At 43.9% G+C, this 21,584-nt stretch overlaps 1 protein-coding gene across 1 annotated transcript in view; it reads left to right on the top strand.

The window, feature by feature from the left end:
• The window catches only part of APBA2 (amyloid beta precursor protein binding family A member 2), a 229,658-nt gene that overhangs the window by 105,937 nt on the left and 102,137 nt on the right, over positions 1-21,584 (top strand). The window contains 1 exon segment of the mRNA XM_030578097.1: positions 15,033-16,018. Coding sequence (XP_030433957.1) covers positions 15,071-16,018 — 948 coding nt within the window. The 5' untranslated portion in view covers positions 15,033-15,070.

Raw genomic sequence — 21,584 nt, 5'->3', positions numbered from 1 at the left:
AGGGAAAAAATTACTTCAGCTGAGAAAAGATCATTTAAAAGAGCTTCAGAGGGTATTATCTATGATAGCAGCAAATAATCCTGTGGCACCTTATAGACTAACAGACGTTTTGGAGCATGAGCTTTTGTGGGTGAATACCCCATCCGACAAAGTGGGTATTCACCCACAAAAGCTCATGCTCCAAAACGTCTGTTAGTCTGTAAGGTGCCATAGGAACATGCATCCGATGAAGTGGGTATTCACCCACGGAAGCTCATGCTCCAAAACGTCTGTTAGTCTATAAGGTGCCACAGGTTTCTTTGCTACTTTTACAGATCCAGACTAACACGGCTACCCTTCTGATACTTATCTATGATAGTGACTAGCAGCATAATTTTATTTAGTATATTGCCCATTAGAAGCGGTTACCACCTTTTCCGTTTTTAATCATGTTTATTGTAATAAATCAATATTACAGCATAAACTGATGCTGTAGTTACTTCATTTAATTGTAACATTCAGTAACAATTTAAGTATTACCAAGTATTACCAAGATTGGTGTCTGATTGCTTTTCTGATCAATAGTGTTTTAAAGCTGCCGTAACCTTTTATGTTCTTTTTACCAAGATGAGCAAGTTCACTTCTTGTACCAGCAGCATCTGTGGCATATACAGTACTCCATTCTTTCAGTTTAGTAATTAGCATTACATTTATAAAGACGTTGTTTCCACTTACATCTTCTAGTAAAGAGATGCCTGATGGAGGCAACATGTGGAGGCAGTTAGCAGACAGGAGACTAAGCTGGAAGTCAAACATGGGTTCTCTTCCCAGGTCTGCGACTGACCTTGCCTTGGCTGTGTTTCCCCTCTCACCATTTGTCTGTCAAGACCTGTAAACTCATTCAGGCTGTATTTCAGCTTGCCACCTTCAGTTCACAGGAGAGTTGGTAACTTTGTGCATGTTACTATTCATATGGATTTGTACCACCTGTGTTTTGGGAAGGCAAATGAACCCTAAAACTACATGAATCATAGGGACTTTAACCGAAATCCAGACAGAAGTCAGTGAATTGTCCTGAGTAATGCAGTATTTCAGATGAAAATAACTCTACCTGAAACTATTTGTCAAGGAAAGGGTTCCCTCAAAAATTATCCCAAATTCCCTATAAACTGGCCTTACGTTGGCTTTCAAAGGGTTATTAGAGCCCTGCATGAATATCAAATTTGTATCCACGGATATAAAGCGGATATCTGCGGAGCTGCAGGCAGGGCCGGCTTTAGGAAGTGCGGGGCCCAATTCGAACATTTTCGGCGGGGCCCTGGCAGGGATGACTTAAAAAAAAAAAGTGGAAAAAAAAGCCTTTCATTTCTTTCATGTATTATTTACTTTCCATAACTATATGAATAATAAAATTATATATTATATACATTGCATCATATATGCTGTTGATTGGCTATTAATGACAGCCGTTTCACATGTGTGGGTCCCCGCCACTCCCTGGGGGTGTGCACATGTGTTGGTCCCAGCTGCTCCCTGCCCCCCCTCATTGATGCAGGTGTGCAGGGTTACTGCCCTGGAAACTGCAGGACAGCAGTGGACATGGGGCTAGCTGGAGGCAGGGCAGGGGCTGACTGGAGGTAGGGGCTGGCTGCAGGCAGGGCAAAGGGTGTGGGGCTGGTTGGAGACGGGGTGTGGGGTGAGCTGGCTTCAGGCAGGTCCACGGGGGGTGCAGCAGGGGGTTGCAGGGCTGGAGACAGGAGTGTGGGATTGGCTGGCTTCAGGCAGTGGGGAGCAGCAGGGGTTGACTGGAGACAGGGCAGGGGGTGCGGGCTGGGCAGGGGGTGCAGGGCTGGTGCGGGCAGCAGTGTGTGGGGGGCTGGCTGGCTTTGGGCAGGGCTGCATGGGTGTGTGGCAGGGGTTGGCTGGAGACTGGATGAGGTTTGGCAAAGGCTGGCTGTGGGCATGGCAGGGGGGGCCGGACTGGTGTGGGCAGGTCAGGGGGTGCAGCAGAGGCAGCTGGAACCCCAGCCCCCAAACCCCCTTCTACCCCGCCCCGGACCTTTTAAATAGCTGCGGGAGCGCTGAGGAATGCATAGGGAAGGCGGGGCTCCGGCGGCTATTTAAGGGACCGAGGTGGCAGAGGCAGCTGGAGCCCCGGGCCCTTTAAATAGCCCCCGGAGCCCCTCACTGCCCCAGGGCTCTGGGGGCTATTTAAAGGGCCCAGAGCTCCAGCCGGGGTCGCAGGGCTTTGCCGTGCTCTGGCCGGAGCTCCAGACGGGAGAGCGGGGCTTGCCGCAATCGCCGCACTCCGGCTGGAGCGTGGCAAGCCCCGCGGCCTCGCTCTCCTGACCAGAGAGCGGCAAAGCCCTGCCGCCCTGCTCTCCCGGCTGGAGCCCCGGCCAGAGAGCAGCAAAGCCCCACCACCTTGCTCTCCCGGCCGGAACGCGGCAAAGCCCCGCCGCCCTGCTCTCCCGGCTGGAGCCCCGGCCACAGAGCAGCAAAGCCCCACCACCTTGCTCTCCCGGCCGGAACGCGGCAAAGCCCCGCCGCCCTGCTCTCCCGGCCGGAGTGCGGCAAAGCCCCGCCGCCCTGCTCTCCCGGCCGGAGTGCGGCAAAGCCCCACTGCCCCGGCTGGAGCTCTAGCTGGGAGAGCGGGGCTGCGCCGCGCTCCCGCCGGCGCTTCGCTCAAAGGAGCGGGACCATGGAAGACCCCGGAGCAGATCACAGCCGGGGACCAGGGTAAGCAAAAAAAAAAGGCACAGAGCCCGATCCCCCGGAATTGGCCGAATCGACCTAAAGCCGGCCCTGGCTGCAGGGCTTTACCAGGAACCATGTTAGGCTGCTGCTTGCCCGGACAGCTCCTTTGGACTGGCTGTACTGCCCCTAGTCCTGCTCACTGGGGCGGGCATCAGGCTGACCAGCAGCTGTCCCTGGTTGCACTAGTGTGTGCAAGCGGCTCGCACGCTTGCAGACAGGAGTCCCTTCCATGTAGCAGTCTGTGTCTCCTTTCGCCGCTGCACTTTAGGGTAGAGCCTTCAGCTCTGTGGATATCCACTTTATATCCATGGTTATCTGCTCCACGGGTACAAATTTTGTATCTACACAGGGCTCTACGCACGGGATCATTTGGGAACTTTAAGATATATATTCTTTAGCTTCTCGCATTTTCTAAACAACAAAAACTTGATGGGGAAAAGTTATCAGAAAACTGAATAAAAGTTAAAGTAAACCTAGTAAATATGTATATTGCAATCAAATTTGCTGTTCAAAAAGTTTAAACTTCATTTGATACAGGTAAAAACCAAAATATCCTGTCAACATTAGTTGAAATCTTACAGATATGATGATTATTATTAAAATATTTACAAGAAATTAATGTAGTTTACTATTTGTATTTCTTTATGGCCTACAGCAGGGGTAGTCAATTATTTTTTGTCAAGGTCCAGATTTTTTGGTCAAGGTTCAGTCTCTAGAGAAAATATTATTACTATTTTATTAAGTAAATAAAAAGATTTTGGGGTCCGTTCAAAATGTCTGGCAGTCCAATTTGGCCCACAGTCTGCCTATTGACTACCCCGGCCTAGAGACTCTGACAAAGATCAGGGCCTCATTGTGCTAGGCACTGTACAAACACATCATAGGACTGCCTTTCTTGTGTACTTAGCAGAGCTCTTCAGGGAAGAGAGAAAGAGTGGGAGGGCAAACTGAGTCACAGAGGTGGGAAGTGACTTGGCCAACAGCTCAGTGTAATAGAATCTAGGTCACCTGCCCCCAGGGCTAGTATCCATCTGTCATTTTGCAATATTTGTAGAGTTTCCATTGCTGCAGAGATCCGCTGTGCAACAGAACTAATGTAGTTCCACTGTGTGAGGGGAAAGCTGGACACAAGTAGCTGTGCAGGGTGTGAGCACCTTCTGAATGGTTCAGAACCTCTTGCATATAGGAAGCAGGGGATCCACTGAATTCTCTCATTCTCCCTCATCCAGCAGAGGGCCACCTACATGCATTGGCTACTTCAGCCGTTGAACAAAAGTGACCTCCATGGAGTACTCCTCCTGTGTGGCATGACCAGTTGGACCTAGCACTCAGCCTGTTGCTTCCAGTGGGCTCTAGGATCCGGTAACTGACTTACAGGAAGTGTGGGGGCAGCAAATGTAAAGATTTCAATAGCAGCCCTGTATGTGAGTGCAGTCATCGCTGTGCTTTGCTGCAGTGGGGAAAGGCACAATTCTTCCCATAAAAATGAAAGCAACGAAGATGGATATTGTAATACAGTAACTCCTCACTTAAAATTGTTCAGGTTAATGTTGTTTCATTGTTACGTTGCTGATCAATTAGGGAACATGCTCGTTTAAAGTTGTGCAGTGCTCCCTTATAATTTTGTTTGACAGCTACCTGGTTTGTCCACTGCTTGCAGAAAGAGCAGCCCGTTGGAGCTAGCTGCTGGGGGCGTGGAACCAGGGTGGACCAGCAACCGCCCTATCAGCTCCCCTAAGTTCCCTGTGTGGCAACCGCCCAGCAGGCTATCAACTGCTGGGCAGCTCAGCTGTCCCTCCACCCACTGCTGTGTGCTGCTCCTGCCCTCTGCCTTGGAGCTGCTCCTGGGAGCCTCCTGCTTGCTGTGTGGGGTGGGTAGGAAGAGAGGTGTTAATGTCAGGGTGTCCCCCTGCCCCAGCTCCTGTATCCCCATCTCCTGTACCTTATCTCCACGAGGGGAGGGACACTACAGGGCTCAGGACTGAGGGAGCTTGCTGGCAGCAGTGGCTGTCTCAATTTGCTAATGTACTTAGAGTGGGGTCAGCGTACTTAAAGGGGCAATGTGCGTCTCTCTCTCTCCTACACAAGGTGTGTGTCTCTGTCTCTCTCTCTGCCATGCTGTCTCCCCTCCCTCTGTTTGTGCTGCATTGTAGAGCGTGAGGCTACGTTAACAACAATGTGTTAACCCTTGAGAGCTCAGCCAAGTGCTACATTTAGCAGTAATGCATTCCCTGGGAAATATCCCACCCTCTGACTTCACCACCTCAACCAAGCTTCACAATCGTCATTGCTTTGTTTGTTTATTTAAAACTTATACTGTGTATATATATGAGTCTTTTTTTGTCTGGCGAAATTTTTTTCCTGGAACCTAATCCCCCCCATTTACATTAATTCTTATGGGGAAATTGAATTTGCTTAACATCATTTCGCTTAAAGTAGCATTTTTCAGGAACATAAGTACAACGTTAAGTAAGGAGTTACTGTACTCAGATTTTAAACGATGGGGCAAGAACTGCAGACCAGAAACACTGTTCTTATATTCCCATATAAAACAAGGCATAAATTAAACGGGGTTGTATTTACAGAATAGAATATCACTACAAGGTAGATTGTTCTACTCTTACCCTTTAAGTTGATTCAAAATGCTGCTACCAGGTTTATCTTCCTGCTCATTGCTCTGATTGGTTCACTCCCTGTCCGTTCCACATCAAACATGAGCTCCCTGGGCCAGACTTTCAACGATATTTATTTGCCAAAAGCTACAGCTAAGTATCTGGTGCAATTTTCGGAAGGGTCTAAGCAGGTTAGATGCCTAGTCCAGTTGAAATCAATGGAAATTAGGTGCTTAACCTGCTTAGGAAATCTGTACATTAATACAAGGATTTGATGGCAAAGCCTAGTTAAAAATAGCATGGAGTACAAGTAAACAGTGGAAGACATGGTGTGAATGGCTAGACAGAAGAAGCAGCAGATTGACTAGAGCAGGTCTTCCTCAGAAGCATTTGAGCCATTCCTTGTAGAGGACTAGATAGAATTAAGATGCCAATTAAATCAGATGATAATGAGATTAAACTAGCTAGAGACATAAAGAGTAACAAGAAAACATTCTGCAAATACATTAGAAGCAAGAGGAAGACCAAGGACAGAGTAGGCCCATTACACAATGACGGGGGGAGAAAAACAATAATAGAAAATGTGTGAATGGCATAAGTGCAAAATGACTCTTGTTCAGTTTTTATCAAAAAATTTAGCAGCAATTGGATGTCTAATATAGCGAACACCAGTGAAAATGAGGTAGGATTTGAGGCGAAAGTAGGGGCAGAACAAGTTAAAAATTACATAAATAAGTTAGATGTCTTCAAGTCAGTAGGGCCTGATGAAGTACAACCTAGAATACTCAAGGAGCTGACTGAGGAGATATCTGAGTCATTAGTGATTTTCTTCAAAAACTCATGGAAGACGGGAGAGATTCCAGAGGACTGGAAAAGGGCAAATATAGTGCCCATCTATAAAAAGAGAAATAAGGACAACCCGAGGAATTAAAGACCAGTCAGTTTAACTTGAGTACCTGGAAAGATAATAGAGCAAATAATTAAGCAATCAGTTTGCAAACACGTAGAAAATAATAAGGTGAGAAGTAACAGCATGTATTTGTCAAGAATAAATTGTGTCAAACCAACCTCATAGCTTTCTTTGACTTGGTAACAAGCCTTCTGAGTTGGGGTGGGGGAGCAGTAGATGTGTTATATCTTGACTTTAGTAAGTGGATGTCTACACTGGCAAAGTTACAGCACTGGCAGTTACAGCACCGCTTAGAGAGCGCTGAAGGAAAACCGCTGTTGTGTGTTCACACTGACAGCTGCCTACGCAATAGCGTGTTCGCACTTGTGGCACTTGCAGCGCTATTTGGAGCAGTGTACTCTGGGCAGTTATCCCACAGAGCATCTCTTTCTCTTTTGCCGCTAAGAGTTGTTGCAAGGCGGAGAGGGTCGTGGGGCATCCTGGGTCTCGCCCCAATGCCCCATGATCTATTGCTTCACATCCCAGCAATCCCTGTGCTTCTGTCCACATTTGGTACCATCTTTCAGCGGTTTGTTTACCACCCTGCCTCTTTCAGGCTGCAGGAATGGATTCCGAACTGCTGACCAGCATGCTGCTCGCTCTTACCAACTCGACATGAGTGGCAGTGGAGTTATTCCTTAAACTACAAAGGCAAGAGGAGTGCAAAATTGATCTTGCTACACAAAGTGGCTATGACACGAGATTGCTTGTGGCATCACGGAGGTGCTGACCACAGTGGAATGCCGCTTTGGGGCTCAGGAAACAAGCACTGAGTGGTGAGATCACATCATGATGCACAACCTGGATGAAAAGCAGTGGCTGCAGAACTTTTGCATGAGAAAAGCCACATTCATGGGACTGTGTGATGAGCTCACCCCAGCCCTGTGGAGCAAGGACATGAGAATGAGAGCTGCCCTGTCGCTGGAGAAGTGCATGGTGATTGCACTATGGAAGCTGGCTACTCCAGACTGCTACCGGTCAGTTGCTAACCAGTTCAGAGTGGGAAAGTCAACCATTGGAGTCGTGTTGATGGAACTGTGCAGGGCCATTAATTGCATCCTGCTCCAAAATACCGTGACTCTGGGCAACGTTCATGACATAGTGGATGGCTTTGCACAAATGGGCTTCCCTAACTGCGGAGGGCCGATAGATGGCATGCACATTCCAATTCTGGCACCAGATCACTTAGTCACTGAGTACATTAATCGCAAAGGGTATTTTTCAGTGGTTCTCCAGATGCTTGTAGATCACCTTGGGCATTTCATGGACATTGACGCAGGCTGGTCCAGAAAGGTGCATAACGCATGCATCTTTCAGAACGCCAGCCTGTTCAAGAAGCTGCAAGCAGGGACTTTCTTCCTGGACCAGAAGATCACCATAGGGGAAGTTGAAATGCCCATTGTGATCCTGGGAGACCCTGCCTACCCCTTAATGCCATGGCTTATGAAGTCCTACCTGGGGCAATTTGACTGCAGCAAGGAGCAGTTCAGCAACAGGCTGAGCAAGTGCAGAATGACTGTTGAGTGTGCATTTGGCCGTTTAAAAGTCTGCTAGTGATACCTGTATGGGAAGCTGGACATGGCCGATGACAATATTCCTATGCTTATAGCCATGTGTTGTAAGCTCCTTAATATTTGTGAAAGAAGGCTGAAAGCTTCACTTAGGGCTGGACCGCAGAGGCTCAGTGCCTGGAGGCTGAGTTTGAACAGCCAGAGACCAGGGCTATTAGAGGGGCACAGCGTGGGACCATAAGGATCAGGGATGCCTTGAGGCAGCAATTTGAAGCTGAAAGCCACTAATGTTTGCTGCTGTGCTCAGGATTGCAGTGCTTGTAATGCTAGGAGGTTACTGGTGCACATGATGCAATAAGGGGGTTTAACATAATTGCGTGTTGCTTTGCAGTGCTCTTTTTGCTTTCACTTAATAGAATAAAGATTGCTTTCAAACCAACACAATTCTTTTATTAAAAGACAACAACCAGAGGAGAGAGTCAAATTACAAAAATACATCAGGGAGGGGTGGGGGAAAGGGAACGTCTCCAGAGGAGGAGGCGTCCTGGGATGGCTACAGATTTGTGTATGTCCAGGGATCATACCCAAACTTCAGCAGGGCCAAACTGCAGAGGGATGGGTGTTGAGTGCAGTGGGTAGTGGGAGTTCACATGGCTGTACTGTGAGGAGGGAGGTGTGGAATGCTGCGGGTAGAGAGTGGAGCCAGGAGGTTGATAACAGTGTGTTGGCAGTGTTGGGGAGGGGGGGACACATGGGAAAATTTTTTTGTAACAGCAGCCATAAAGGAGGGCGGGCATGGAGATGCTTAGTTTGAAGAGCTAGTATCACCTGAGGTGTGTCCACTTGACGCTCCATAATGTTTAAGAGCCGCTCCATGGCTTCTTTCTGGTATGCCGCGTTCTCGCTGTCCCGCCACTTCTTCAGTTCCTGTTTCTCAGTGACAGAGTGCATCATAACCTCACAGAGAAAGTCCTCCTTAGGATTTCATGGCTGCTTTCTAATTCTATGCAGCTGTTCTGCTGCCGATAAGGGAGCTGGGCTCCCAGGGTCATCTCTGTGAAGTTTAAATGCAACATTTTACAGAAGCAGTATTATTTGCATCACGGACAACACTGATTCAGTGCTTTAAAACACAGCTAGTACTCTCACACCTGTCACTAACTGGCTGACCCCAGGCAATCACACATGAGCTACAAGACCCCCAAAATGGTGAGTAGTCGCAGGGGCAGGGTAAATCACTCTTCCTGGACCCTGCTGTACACTGGGCATGTGGCTTTTGGGGAGAGCCAACACTGTACGAGGGGCTTGATAATCATTCCTGTCCCCACACTTTTTTCACAGGATGTGATCAGTATGGAAGTATTTTCAGGAATGGGAAAATTACCGTTAAATAGGCAAGAAACAAAGCAGCTGTGTCGAGGAACCTGCAGCAGCAGATTGTCCAGTATCTCCATTAGAGTTTCCTGGAGATCTCTGCCGGAGATTCCTGTGAAGTGAGGGAGCCTATCAACAGCCTGTTCCACTGCTCAGACTAGGCATGTGGTGGGAGACAAGTCTGCTTTCTGCAACCCTCCTACCCTCAACAAATTGCTTCAGCAATTCCCAAAATCAGATCCACTTACCAGGGGCCTCCTCTCCTGTTTTGTGTTTTGCCAAGATCCAACTGCTGTGACTGGCTAGGCTCCTCCGGGGTAGAAAAGAACTCCTGACTGCATGCATCTCTGGCTTCCTAACCATCCTCTGCCTCTGGGTCCCCGTTCCTCTCTTCGTCCAAGATTTCATCCTCCTCGCTCAGTCCACTCTCGACTGGCACATGAGCCAATGAAGTATCCATGGGGGCCTTTGCAGTGGAGGTGGGGTGACCACCGAGTATCGTGTCCAACTCTTTGTAGATATGGCAGCTCGTGGGCGCAGTTCCAGAGTGGCAGTTTGCCTCCCGTGCCTTGTGGTAGGCGTTCTGCAGCTCCTTCCCTTTCACCCTACACTGCAATGTGTCCCGATCATGGCCCCTTTCTATCCTGTATCGTAACATCTGTCCGTAGGTATCATAATTCCTATGGCTGGAGTGCAGCTGTGACTGCACAGCCTCCTCTCCCCAAATGCCGATGAAGTCCAGCAGCTCGGCATTGCTCCAAGCGTGGGATCGCCTGGTGCGTGGAGCAGGCATGGCGACCTAGAAAGATGTGCTGAAACCACTGTACGCATCATTGAGCAAACAGGAGAGGGACTTTCAAATTTGCAAAGGAATGTATGAGGTAGGGATGATTGGTCACCTGAGGGCAGGGCAGTAGAGTTCAAACCGATGACTAGAGAGGTGAGAACAGGCATTGTGGGACACCTTCTGGAGGCCAGTCACAGCGCTGTAATCACCACGGTGTCTACACTGGCACCACAGCACTGTAGCCCCGGCACAGAAAGTTGTATGCTTCTCTGGTGTGAACTCCAACTCACACCTAGCCACTCACCCGTGGCTCTTCCCAGGGAAACCAGAACTAAAAGGGCATCAGGCATGTCTGGCAGCAAAAGGTCCGGATCCAGCATGCTACTCACCCCGACACAGTGCCCGTGGGCAGTCCTCCACTGGAAACCCAAATAGAGGGTTTAAAAGGTCTCTCACCTTTCAGATGCCAGCTGGGTCCGGTGGGGAATGGTCCGCGGCTCCCCAGTCTGGTGGGTAGTCTGTGGATCTGAGTCAAACAGCATCAAGATTGTCTTGGAAGAACGACCACGCATTGTGTTTGGATCAGAACGGCCTGAAGCCCCTTTATTACGAGCATGCAAGGGGAGTACCAGCGAACCGGCAGTCCCCCCCCGAATACAAATTTTCCAACAGCTTATATAGCATAAAACCACAATTAATAATACATACTTCCTTGTTAACATTATTACCATAATTGGAATACATGTTCCATAAAAGGGAAAACAGCACCAGCCAGCTTTCCTGTTATTCACAATTTGCCCTTTGCAGTTATAAGCTTCCTCTAACACTAGCAGTGGGCAGTTATATTTTTCAACCCTAGTGATTACAGATAGTTCTGTGTTTGTGCTCCTTTATTCGGTCTCCAATAACCCGTCCCGTCCCCTACCCTTTTCTGCCCTCCCGCTACCCATAAGGTTAACTTGATCAAAGTGTAGGCCTGAGCCAATTTTTTTTTTCTACCACAGCTAGAACCCACTTCATCGGATGCATGAAATGGAAAATACAGGAGCAGGTATAAATACATGAAAGGATGGGGGTTGCTTTACCAAGTGTGAGGTCAGTCTAACGAGATAAATCAATTAACAGCAGGATACCAAGGGAGGAAAAATAACCTTTAAGTGGTAAGAGAGTAGCCTATCACAGACAGTTGACAGGAAGGTGTGAGTAACAGTAGGGAGAAATTAGTGTTGGGGAAATTGTTTAGGTTTTGTAATGATCCAACTACTCCCAATCTTTATTTAGGCCTAATCCTATGGTAACCAGTTTGCTAATTAATTCCTGTTCTGCAGCTCTGAATTTGGTACCTATTACATAAAATATGCTATGACTTGGGAATTTTTATGACATGTTTGATAACTCATTCCTGACTATTCCTCAACTGACTTATTATGCCTACTTGCTTGCAGATATAAATGCTGTACATGACCTAAACAATCAGGTTTTTTAGATATGTAGTGCCAGCTGTCTTCAGTATTTTTTTTCCTGTGACACTTCTCATGTTTTGTAAGAATTTTCCATTCATGCAGCTGCTGTTTCTATGCAGTTTTCTTGTTGCTATGTGTGTACATGTGTGCTTATACGATTAGTTAACTAGACATGATCGTGTTGGTGACTGAAATATCTCTGTGGTAAAAGGCATAATTTCAGAAGTAGGAGTGATGATGATCTAAATGAAATTAACTCTAAACAGGTGAAGAGCAACAAGATTCACTTCACCTGGTTTAATCAAGTCCATCAGCTTGAGACAACAATGAGGTGTGTAGTAGGACTGAGGTGGGCAACAACAGAGAAATGCTTATGCTAAAAGAGGCTGGATATGAGAATTATGTAAGGTAGCTAGACACTTCAAGTCTAATAGATTAACCCTGGTGCCATACACATCTAGTGTTATCCACTTCCCTCTTGCCCTTACCAGATATGTCAAAATGATACGCAGCTTACGTAAACAAATTCTGTAGTATGATGTTGAAATCAGTATTTAGACAAGTAAAATATTTAGTTAAATGTGAACAGGCACTAGTGGAAGTAATTAATGTGTCTGTTTATAAATGTCTGATTTTTCTTCCCCTTGTGTATAGGTTTAATTGTTTGCCAAACAAATTTGGCTTTCAATACTACTTGGATCCTGTTTGATACAAATTCAGGTGGTGGGTCTCAGTAAACACCAACTTATTGATATTGCTCTGGTTTTATGAAGGTGCTTTAATTTTTTCCTATGGGAAAAAAAGAAGCAGCGAGTTATGTTTAGTTAGTGCCTTATCCCACTCCCAAATTAATGGACTTCCCCCCCCGCAGCTTCAAGGGGAGCTTGGTCTGATCTTAACTGAATACAGTATGCATTGAAAAAATGCCTACTTTATCTATCTGTTGAAAAGATAATGCTAATTGCTTTATTGCTGAGGGTCATTCCATGACTCATTACTGGAAAAGGATTTGAGAGGGGGAAACCTCATGTTTGAATAATAGAATCATAGACTTTAAGGTCAGAAGGGACCATTATGTGAGCAAGACTCACCAGCCAGACACCCAGGAAAGAATTCTCTATAGTAACTCAGATCCCACCCCATCTAACATCCCATCACAAGCCATTGGGCATATTTACCTCTAGTAGTCAAAGACTAATTAATTGCCAAAATTAGGATATCCCATTATACCATCGCATCCATAAACTTATCTAACTTAGTCTTGAAGCCAGATATGTCTTTTGCCCCCACTATTCCCCTTGGAAAGCTGTTCCAGAAATTCACTCCTCTGATGTTAGAAACCTTCATCTAATTTCAAGTCTAAACTTCCTGATAGCCACTTTATATCCATTTGTTCTTGTGTCTACATTGGTACTGAGCTTAAATAATTCCTCTCCCTCCCTGGTATTTATTCCTCTGATATATTTATAAAGAACAATCATATTTCCCCTCAGCCTTCTTTTGGTTAGGCTAAACAAGCCAAGCTCTTTGAGTCTCCTTTCATATAGCAGGTTTTCCATTCCTTGGATCATCCTAGTAGCTCTTCTCTGAACCTGTTCCAGTTTGAATTCATCCTTCTTGAACATGGGAGACCAGAATGGCACACAGTATTCCGGAGGAGGTCTCACCAGTGCCTTGTATAATGGTACTAACACCACCGTATCTCTACTGGAAATACCTCGCCTCCCAAGACTGCATTAACTTTTTTCACAGCCATATCACATTGGCAGCTCATAGTCATCCTGTGATCAACCAATACTCTGAGGTCCTTCCTTCTCCTCTGTTACTTCCAACTGATGCCTCCCCAGCTTATAACAATAGTTCTTGTTGTTAATCCCTAAATGCATGACCTTGCACTTTTCACTATTAAATTTCATCCTATTTGAAGCTTGGGATTAATTTTTAAGATTGATTTAAGCATTCCTGAGGCATATTCATCAACACAGTATTGGAATATATTTAACACATAATTGTAGGGCTTTCTGTTGTCTCTTCCTTTCAGTATCGAAGAGATTATTTTTAAAATGTTGGTTGCCTAATATTAACAATGTTTTTAAAATACAAATGTGTATATGAATATAGCTTGAAAACCCTATAAACCTGTGTATCCCTCTTGCAAATACAATAGAATTCAATAAATATACAAGTCAGTTTCCTACATTACTCCTGGGGGAATTCTGCTCCAAAAATAAAATAAAAAAAATCTGTGCACAATATTTTAAAATTCTGCAAAATTCTGCATATTTTATTTGTCAAAATAACACAATATAATCATGCTAGTTTGAATTAATTTGGTAATTTATTTCACAATACCTGTCAGTATGTAACAATGCAAACAACAAAAGATTCAGAAAATGTTTTTTTGACAAATAGATTCCTTATTAGGCATATTAATACAGACCTTGGAGTATTAATTCATTTAAACTACAATACAGAAACGTATTTCCTGCAACCCTCAGAAGCTGTGCAAAGGCTTGGGGAAGTTAGGGGTAATGGAGGAGCTGTGGGAGAGGGAAGGAGCCTGGAAGTGAACCTGGAGGATTGTTGGGTGTGGGTGGGAATAGTATGGAACAGTTTTTTGCAGGGGGAGGGATTGTTAGAGTTGGGGAGCCTCCCCCGTGCAGACCGTGCCTGACCCCCTAGCCTCTCCCATTCAGGCAGGCACATCTGTCCCTATGTTTCCCTGCAGCCCCCTTCCTCCTGTCCCCATGTGGCCTGACAGCCCCACTGTCATTCAGCCCTTGGCTCAGTGTTGCCACCCCATTAGCTCCTGTGCCCATGCCCCACTCTATTCCTCCCACTAACCCTTCTGAAACCCAGTTTGTGTAACCCCCCCAGCAGCCCTGTATGCCTCAGTCTGTCCGTCTCCCTCATATTCTGTGCCTCCTCACCTAGTCCTGCAGTGAGGAAGGCCGCCTCTTATCCCCATGTGAGTCCAGCTGCTCTCTCTTCTGGTGCCACAGCAGCCCCTGGTTGACAAAATGTATAATTGCAGCATCTCTCCAGCAGAATGTATGTTCTGCGGGGGACATGAATTGTGTTGAATGCATGTTCTGCGGGGAACAGTGCTACAGAATTCCCCTCAGAGTACCATATATAAATACTCTCACAGAACCACCACCACCGCCAGAAAACAAATGGTGTTGAAATTACTCATTATCTTCCACATAGAAAAGATACTGTACAGGAGAAGTCTAATACAGAGTTGCAGAATTACCTGTCTAGGTGAAAGTGTTACCCTCTTTTGAGTTTCATGACTTCTATAACTATTTTCATCACTGGTTTTCTCTTATTTTATGTTGTTACTGTTTATATATATACTAATGGGCCAGATTCTGATCATTGTTACACCTGTGGGCATCTAGCACAACTCCATTGACTTAGCCTTTGACTACATTGAGTATAGTTTAGGAGACTGTCTGTGGTTTTTTGTTTTTTTTTTTGGTTAAGTAGCTGTTTTATACCAAATTAAAAGTACCAGTTTCATTGTTTCCCATTAGCATCACTCTGATCCCTGCTGATGACCTTCTTCTGAAAGTGTTTTTTTCTTCTTCCTTACAGTGATTGCTTAGAAATGATTGTCACCTAAGAAGTTGGCTATGGCAAACAGGAAACGTCAAAGCACTACAGCCAGCATGCTGGATCACCGGGTGATACCTTGCCCTATTTCATCTCATCACAGGGAGCCTGAAAGTGAGGAAAATCACCTGCCTAGTGAAGATTACATAGCAAAGGAGGCAGAGCTAACAGCTGTCAGAGAAGGTAGTCCTACCCCTGTGGAACATGAGTGCAATGATAACAGTGGCGATGGCGATTCCAGCTCTGATTATGTGAATAATACCTCTGAAGAGGAGGACTATGATGAAGGCTTGCCAGAGGAAGAGGAAGGGATCACATACTACATTAGGTATTGTCCAGAGGATGACAGTTATCTGGAAGGAATGGACTGCAATGGGGAAGAGTATGTTCCTCATGAAGAACACCAGGTTGAAACTGATGAATGTCAAGAAGCTGTGGAAGAAGAATGGACAGAAGCTAACATCCAGCACCATGATGAAAGTGAAATGATAGAAGGGCAAGAATACCAAGATAACTGTGTTCAGATTTTGGAGGATGAAATATCTTCTCTGGAGATTCAAGACCAAGAAGAAAACATACAATACTGTCAAAATGAAGAAAGCTATCAGGACTATTATCCACCAGAAGCTAATGGAAACAGTCATGGGATGTCGCCCTACCGTTTGAGGAAAGAAGATGCTGAGTTGGAAGAGCAGGAAGAAGACATTGACCAGATTGTAGCTGAGATTAAAATGAGCATGAGTATGAGCAGCATTAACAGCACAACAGAAATGAGCCCTGAGCATGTCGGGACTGAAAATGTGCAAAGTGACTATAAGGAGACTTGTCCAAAAAGTGATGCTGGTCATGAAGGGAGGCCAAAATCATTGAATATTCCACCAGCTTCAAAGCATGTTGGAGATATGCCTAGAGGTTTTAAAACAAAGTCAAGAACTCCAGAAGACAGACAGAAATGGCCACAAGAACAGGTATGAGGTGCTATTTTTTTAATAAGAAAACTATTTATCATATAGATCAGAGGTTCTCAAACTATGGTCTACGAGATCCATTCAGCAGGTCCAGGGATAGTTCCCTCTAAGGTTTGCGCCTGGGGGGGCTGCACATGAGAGAATGAAGGGCCACCCACCTAATTAGTGCAGCTGCACAGGCCTGACTCCACTAATTAGGTGCCTGGACCCTGGAGAAGATGCACATGTAAGGTGAGATGGTGGCCTTGGGGGATATAGGAAGTAGGTAGGAGGAGCCAGTGGGGTAAGAAGAGGAGGTGGGGGGAATTTGGAAGGTGCTGGGCTACGGCAGCCATAGCAAGAGGCGACTTTCTCCAGCTCCAGGGGAGAGACGGTGCTCCTTCCCAGCCTCAGCTCTGTGGCTTCTGTGGCAGGGGAGATACACCCCCCCTCCTTTCTAGCCCCAGCTCAGGGGCTGCCGTGGCATGAGGAGAGATGGAGAGACCTCCTTCCATCCCATCCGCAGCTTGGGGGCTGCTGTGGCATGGGGGAGAGGGCCCATCCATCGCATTAGGAAGATAAGACTACTGATATTAAAATTTGTGTGCTTTTATTTGTAGAACAAAAAAAATTTAATTACGGTTTTTTTTATATAGCACTTTTATCCAAAGCACTTTACAATAGTTAGCTAACGTACAAACAGCATTTGGAAAGATCATTAAATGGTCCGCCGAGACCCTCAGCAATTTTCAAGTGGTCTACAAAAAAAAGTTTGAGAACCACTGTGAATGTAACTTCTTGGAGGCATTATGCAAATGGCATGTCACTAAATTGTGTCTGTCAAAAATAGATGAAAGCAAATTTAAAGTAATATTTGTTCTGTGTTATAGTCTTAACTCTACATCTACACTATTCAATAAATTGAATTTCTTAGAAAATTGGTCTAGATAAGGTCCATGTGGGTAAATAAGCAGTATTATTAGAAAACTGGGTTTTTTCTACAGTGACCAGACCTCTTTGGAAAGATTGGCATGTTGTCTTTAAATAAGTTACCAAACACATCAAGCAAAATAGTCTGGCAGGATGTTGATACATCAAGTTTTTTCATTATGATTTTTTCATATGTTGAAGGCATGCCAGCAATGAGGTCAGAACGGAGGGCAGAACAGAGAAGTGGTTAATGAAATTAGTTTTGGTGAAGGGCTGGTTAGTATGCTAATGGTTGATTTTCAGTCTTTTTTGCTTTCTTGTCTCTAGAATCTGAACGTGGGTAAAGGGAGAGTGAATTGTAGGTCATGTCATAATCAACCACAGTAGCTGGTACTATAGTCTAGTTCTTGGCTAACAGGCCTCCATGCACCAGGGTCACCATAACAATATTTGTTTTGTGGAGGGGGACTAAAAATAATGTAAAAATTGGCCTTTAATGAACAAATGTACTGAAGCCTTGTGACTGGATTGCCCTGCCCTATGTTTAATGTTAGCCAAAAGCAAGTTACAGTTCTGTCTGGATGGGAAAAACTCATGCTGGAGCAGACAGTCTTGACATTAGCTTACTATACTCAAAAAAACAAATGCACAAATGTTTACTGTCTACTAACATTTGAGGACAATGGATACTGAAAACTATTAGGGTGGCCTTGCAAGCTTGCTCATTTGCCTGAGTTATTACCAGATTTCAAAATTGCAAGATATTGGAAATAATAAAGTATCATTCCTATTTTGGGATTTACAAGTTGATTTTATTTTCAGAAAATTGTGACATAAAAAGAATAAACCAGGTCTGTTGAATCAGTGAATGAAGCCAGCTTTGTATACAGTATTCCTTTTACAATGAGCAATTCTGATGTGCCAATAAGATTATGTTTTAAAAAGGTGTAAGGATGGTATCTTCAAGTGGAAAGGTGAAATAGTTTCATTTTACAGTGAAAAAAATCCTTTCAAAAAACAAAATCTCACAAGTAGACGGGCATTAAGGACTAATTCCAGTGCGGTAATGTGGTCCCTTTTCTGTTCCTGTGCTGAGTATTGGACAGACGAAGTGAGAATCAGGCTCAGTACTTTTTCAGGACTGTGGTATTTAAAAAACAAAACAAAACTAAGTGACACTGTTGGTTTTTCTTAAAGGGACTTCTGATTCTTTTTAAAAAATAATTTTGTATTATTTACTTAGCTTACATTTTTTAATATTGTGTTTCTGCTTCTCTCTCTGTAGGAGCCAGAATCTATAATTATAGAACCCTGAATATAAACATATAGCTAAATATTTGTTTATGGTGAACAGAGAGCATGTATTTAAATGACTGCCTAGTATATATGCTTGAATAAGTTTTTTTTAAAATAACGATTTTAATTAAAAGTTCTTTATTAAACTTCAAAATTATAAATGTTCTGTTTCACCCTCATTGAAGTTATCAGTATGGAAAATCATAATATTGAATTAAGTATTCTCTTGTTAATTATTTAACTAAAAATAAATTAACATAAATGATTCCACTAAACACTGTGAAATTGTGCAACCATATTCACGTTCAGTGACACTTCTCACATAAGCGCTGCTAACCGATATCACTAAGAATTGCACAATCTGGTCATTAATGAGGGGGAGAATAATAACTGGACAAGATTAAAAATGTCTGATTAGATTATTTTGCAGTCAAATGACAGAAAATTCATGTCACATGGCCCAGTTCTTAAGTAGGCGATTCTTCCATTGCTGCTATTGAGAATATTGCCTGAGTAAGGAGTGCATGATTGGGCTGTATAGTCTTTCAAAGCATGATGTCAAGAAGAAATGAATAAGAAAACTACTGAATTCCTGGTTGGAATATGAGATTGTGAGCCCCATTGTACGCATGTTCATCATGTCAGATTACTAACAAGTGGGAGCTTTGGAATGCCAGAAAATTGATATTATAATTGCCTCTGCTGTGAAAATACACAAAGACGGGCTTCTGTCTGAGCTTTAACTTAGTGCTATTTCTGTTCACGATTGGGATCGATGCACTGAAACCTTCCCGTGTAGTAATGGAGATTGCGCTGCGGTTATTGATACCATGTCTCATGTTTCAGTCATACGTTGTTCAGTGCTTTTCCAAATCACTTCTCAGAAAAAACTGTTGTCAAGAGAATGACTATAGACAGGTACATGGCATTAGCACTCACAGTATTTACTTTTGATGCTGTACCTTTCTGTTCAAATATTAGGCTATGTCTACACTATTCAGCCTGTAGTGACAGGGTTGTGTCACCATAGCCGTGCTGCTGAAAATTGTGCAGTGTAGCTGCTGTTCGTCGGCTCTCCTGCTGACAAAAAACTTCCACCCCCAACTAGCAGCATTTGCGTTGTCAGCAGGAGAGCACTTCACACTGGCACTTGTCACCGCAAAACTTTTGTCTATTGAGGGTGCGGGGCGGGGGGGGATGGTTAACACCTCTGAAAGACAAAGGTTTTGTCATTCAGTTGCCAGTGTAGACCTAGCGTTAGCCAAGAGAAAGCAGATTAGGATTTCTGGCCAGATATACAGTGATAAAGGGGTCCACTTCAGCTAAGAATGAAGTGATAAGTGCTTGAGGAGTGACAGAGTCAAGGGATACTCTTCATTTGCAGCAGAAGAGGTAGTCATAGAGGCAAAGCCATTCCTACTGAGGACAAAGCTGAAGGGGTTTCACTGAGAACAGAGAGTATCAAGGCCATTAGAGCAGAAATGTGTGGTATAGCATTCATTATGCTAATACAAACCCTCACAGAAAGGAAAGGTGGGAGCAACACTTTCCAGGGACATAAAGGCAGGGTTAAAAAGCAAATCAACGTATAGCTGACTAAACAAAACTTGGTGTTCAGAATTTGAACATGTTTACCACTAAAAACCTTTGGCCATATCTTGCGGTGTACTATGCACCAATTGCCTATGTTGATCACCTTCAATTCCAATTAAAGTCAAGCAGAAATAGGATCAGGCTTCCTGCAGGGATTTGTGTGAGTATAAATGTTCTGAAGTGCTGCATTGGTATTGGTATTGTCAGTTCTCAAGTGCCATTTTAGGACTCTGTCCTGCAAAGGGACCTTTGCGAGTGGGGCCTGAACACCGACACTGAGCCTCAGTAACTTAATTGGGGAATTAGACAGGCATAAGGACCTGGCCATGGGGATTATTTTGCAGGCTCATTTCTTTAAATATTTAATATAAATAAATATTTTAAATAATGTTTACGTTTTTTTTTAAAATAGACCTGTGCCTTACTTGCTTATGAAAATGTCCTGGCTATTATCATAATGACAAGGGATAATTAAAGGCATGCTGTCACATAGTGTAAGCTCCAAGTTGTCTTGCCAGAAAAACTTTTAAATCATCAGGTGATATGTATTGCATGCTAAACATGTATTTATTTTTTTCTATTTTATTTGTTTGATTTTTTGTATTATATCTTGCGTACTAAAAGTTTTTCAATTATTAGGAAAAAGTTACCTTGTGTTGCACAGTCCAAAAGTGTAACCACAGTGTTATAGAGGTCTAGTAAGTTGATATGGAGTACCTTTCAGCCCTCTCATAATAGGTTCCAGTCTTGTCAGGGTCAGCTTACCTGACTATCTTCTAAGTGCTTTTAAATGATACCTCAAACCAAGGTTGTATGTAAACTTTGACGATCCCTTTTGATAATGACCAAACTGGAAATGACTAGTTAGTTCATATGTCACATAAATATTCTGCTATCTGTACAGTTTGTATATTCAGTTAATGGTAATTCTGACATGAAATTTCATATTATGCTTTCCAGTAACAACTTTAACACTGACCACAGCACATACTTACACATTCTTCAAAATGTACAGTACTAATTACACATATACTCTGCATAGTCCAAGATAAACATTAACAAGTCATATACATGTTTTAAGAGTTGAAAATGGAAATGGAGAAAGTGGTGAGAAAATTAATTTTATTTTCAAGCTTTGAGTGGCTGTGTTTGTTATCCGATAGATGCTTGCAGTGTCCACTGGCTTCAGTGGGATTTATGTATGTATGTCTGAGGGCACTGAACAATCAACATGGAAAACAAACAAACCATAACACAGTAGATGACACTGTCTCTTGTAATGGTGTAACTCAATGGGCCAACTGCTGCTCATAGAGATTCATGACACCCATTCAGGTCGGTGGGACATGTGAGCAAGTCTGAGGTCAAAATATGGGTCTATCTCTGTTACATGCATTATGTACATCTGCCAAAAAAGCAGAAATTGGCTTGCATTAGGGAAACCTTCTCCTATGGGGAATCTTGACTGCATTTAAAACTTATAGGTTTTCATATGTATAGAGTCACTGTGGAGCAATTCCCCTCCCCTCATATTATCAGTAGGAAGATACTTATTTTGTGTAATTTCAGAAATGATACTTATTTTGTATAATTTCAGAAGTGCACGAAGACTATAGAAGTTTTTAACACTGAGTATTTTATTTTTAAACGTGCCAACAACCTCCAGATCATGAATGTTTTTTTTACATTCGACATCTCTGATAACAACACTGGTAACAACAGTGCACTCAGCTCAATTAGACACTTTTTGTGGGTGAACAATTATGAC

The sequence above is a fragment of the Gopherus evgoodei genome, chromosome 10 (genome assembly GCF_007399415.2).
Source record: "Gopherus evgoodei ecotype Sinaloan lineage chromosome 10, rGopEvg1_v1.p, whole genome shotgun sequence".
NCBI lineage: Eukaryota > Metazoa > Chordata > Testudines > Testudinidae > Gopherus > Gopherus evgoodei.
Note: the sequence above shows the minus strand (reverse complement) of the source record. Positions and strands in the feature narration are given on the sequence as shown.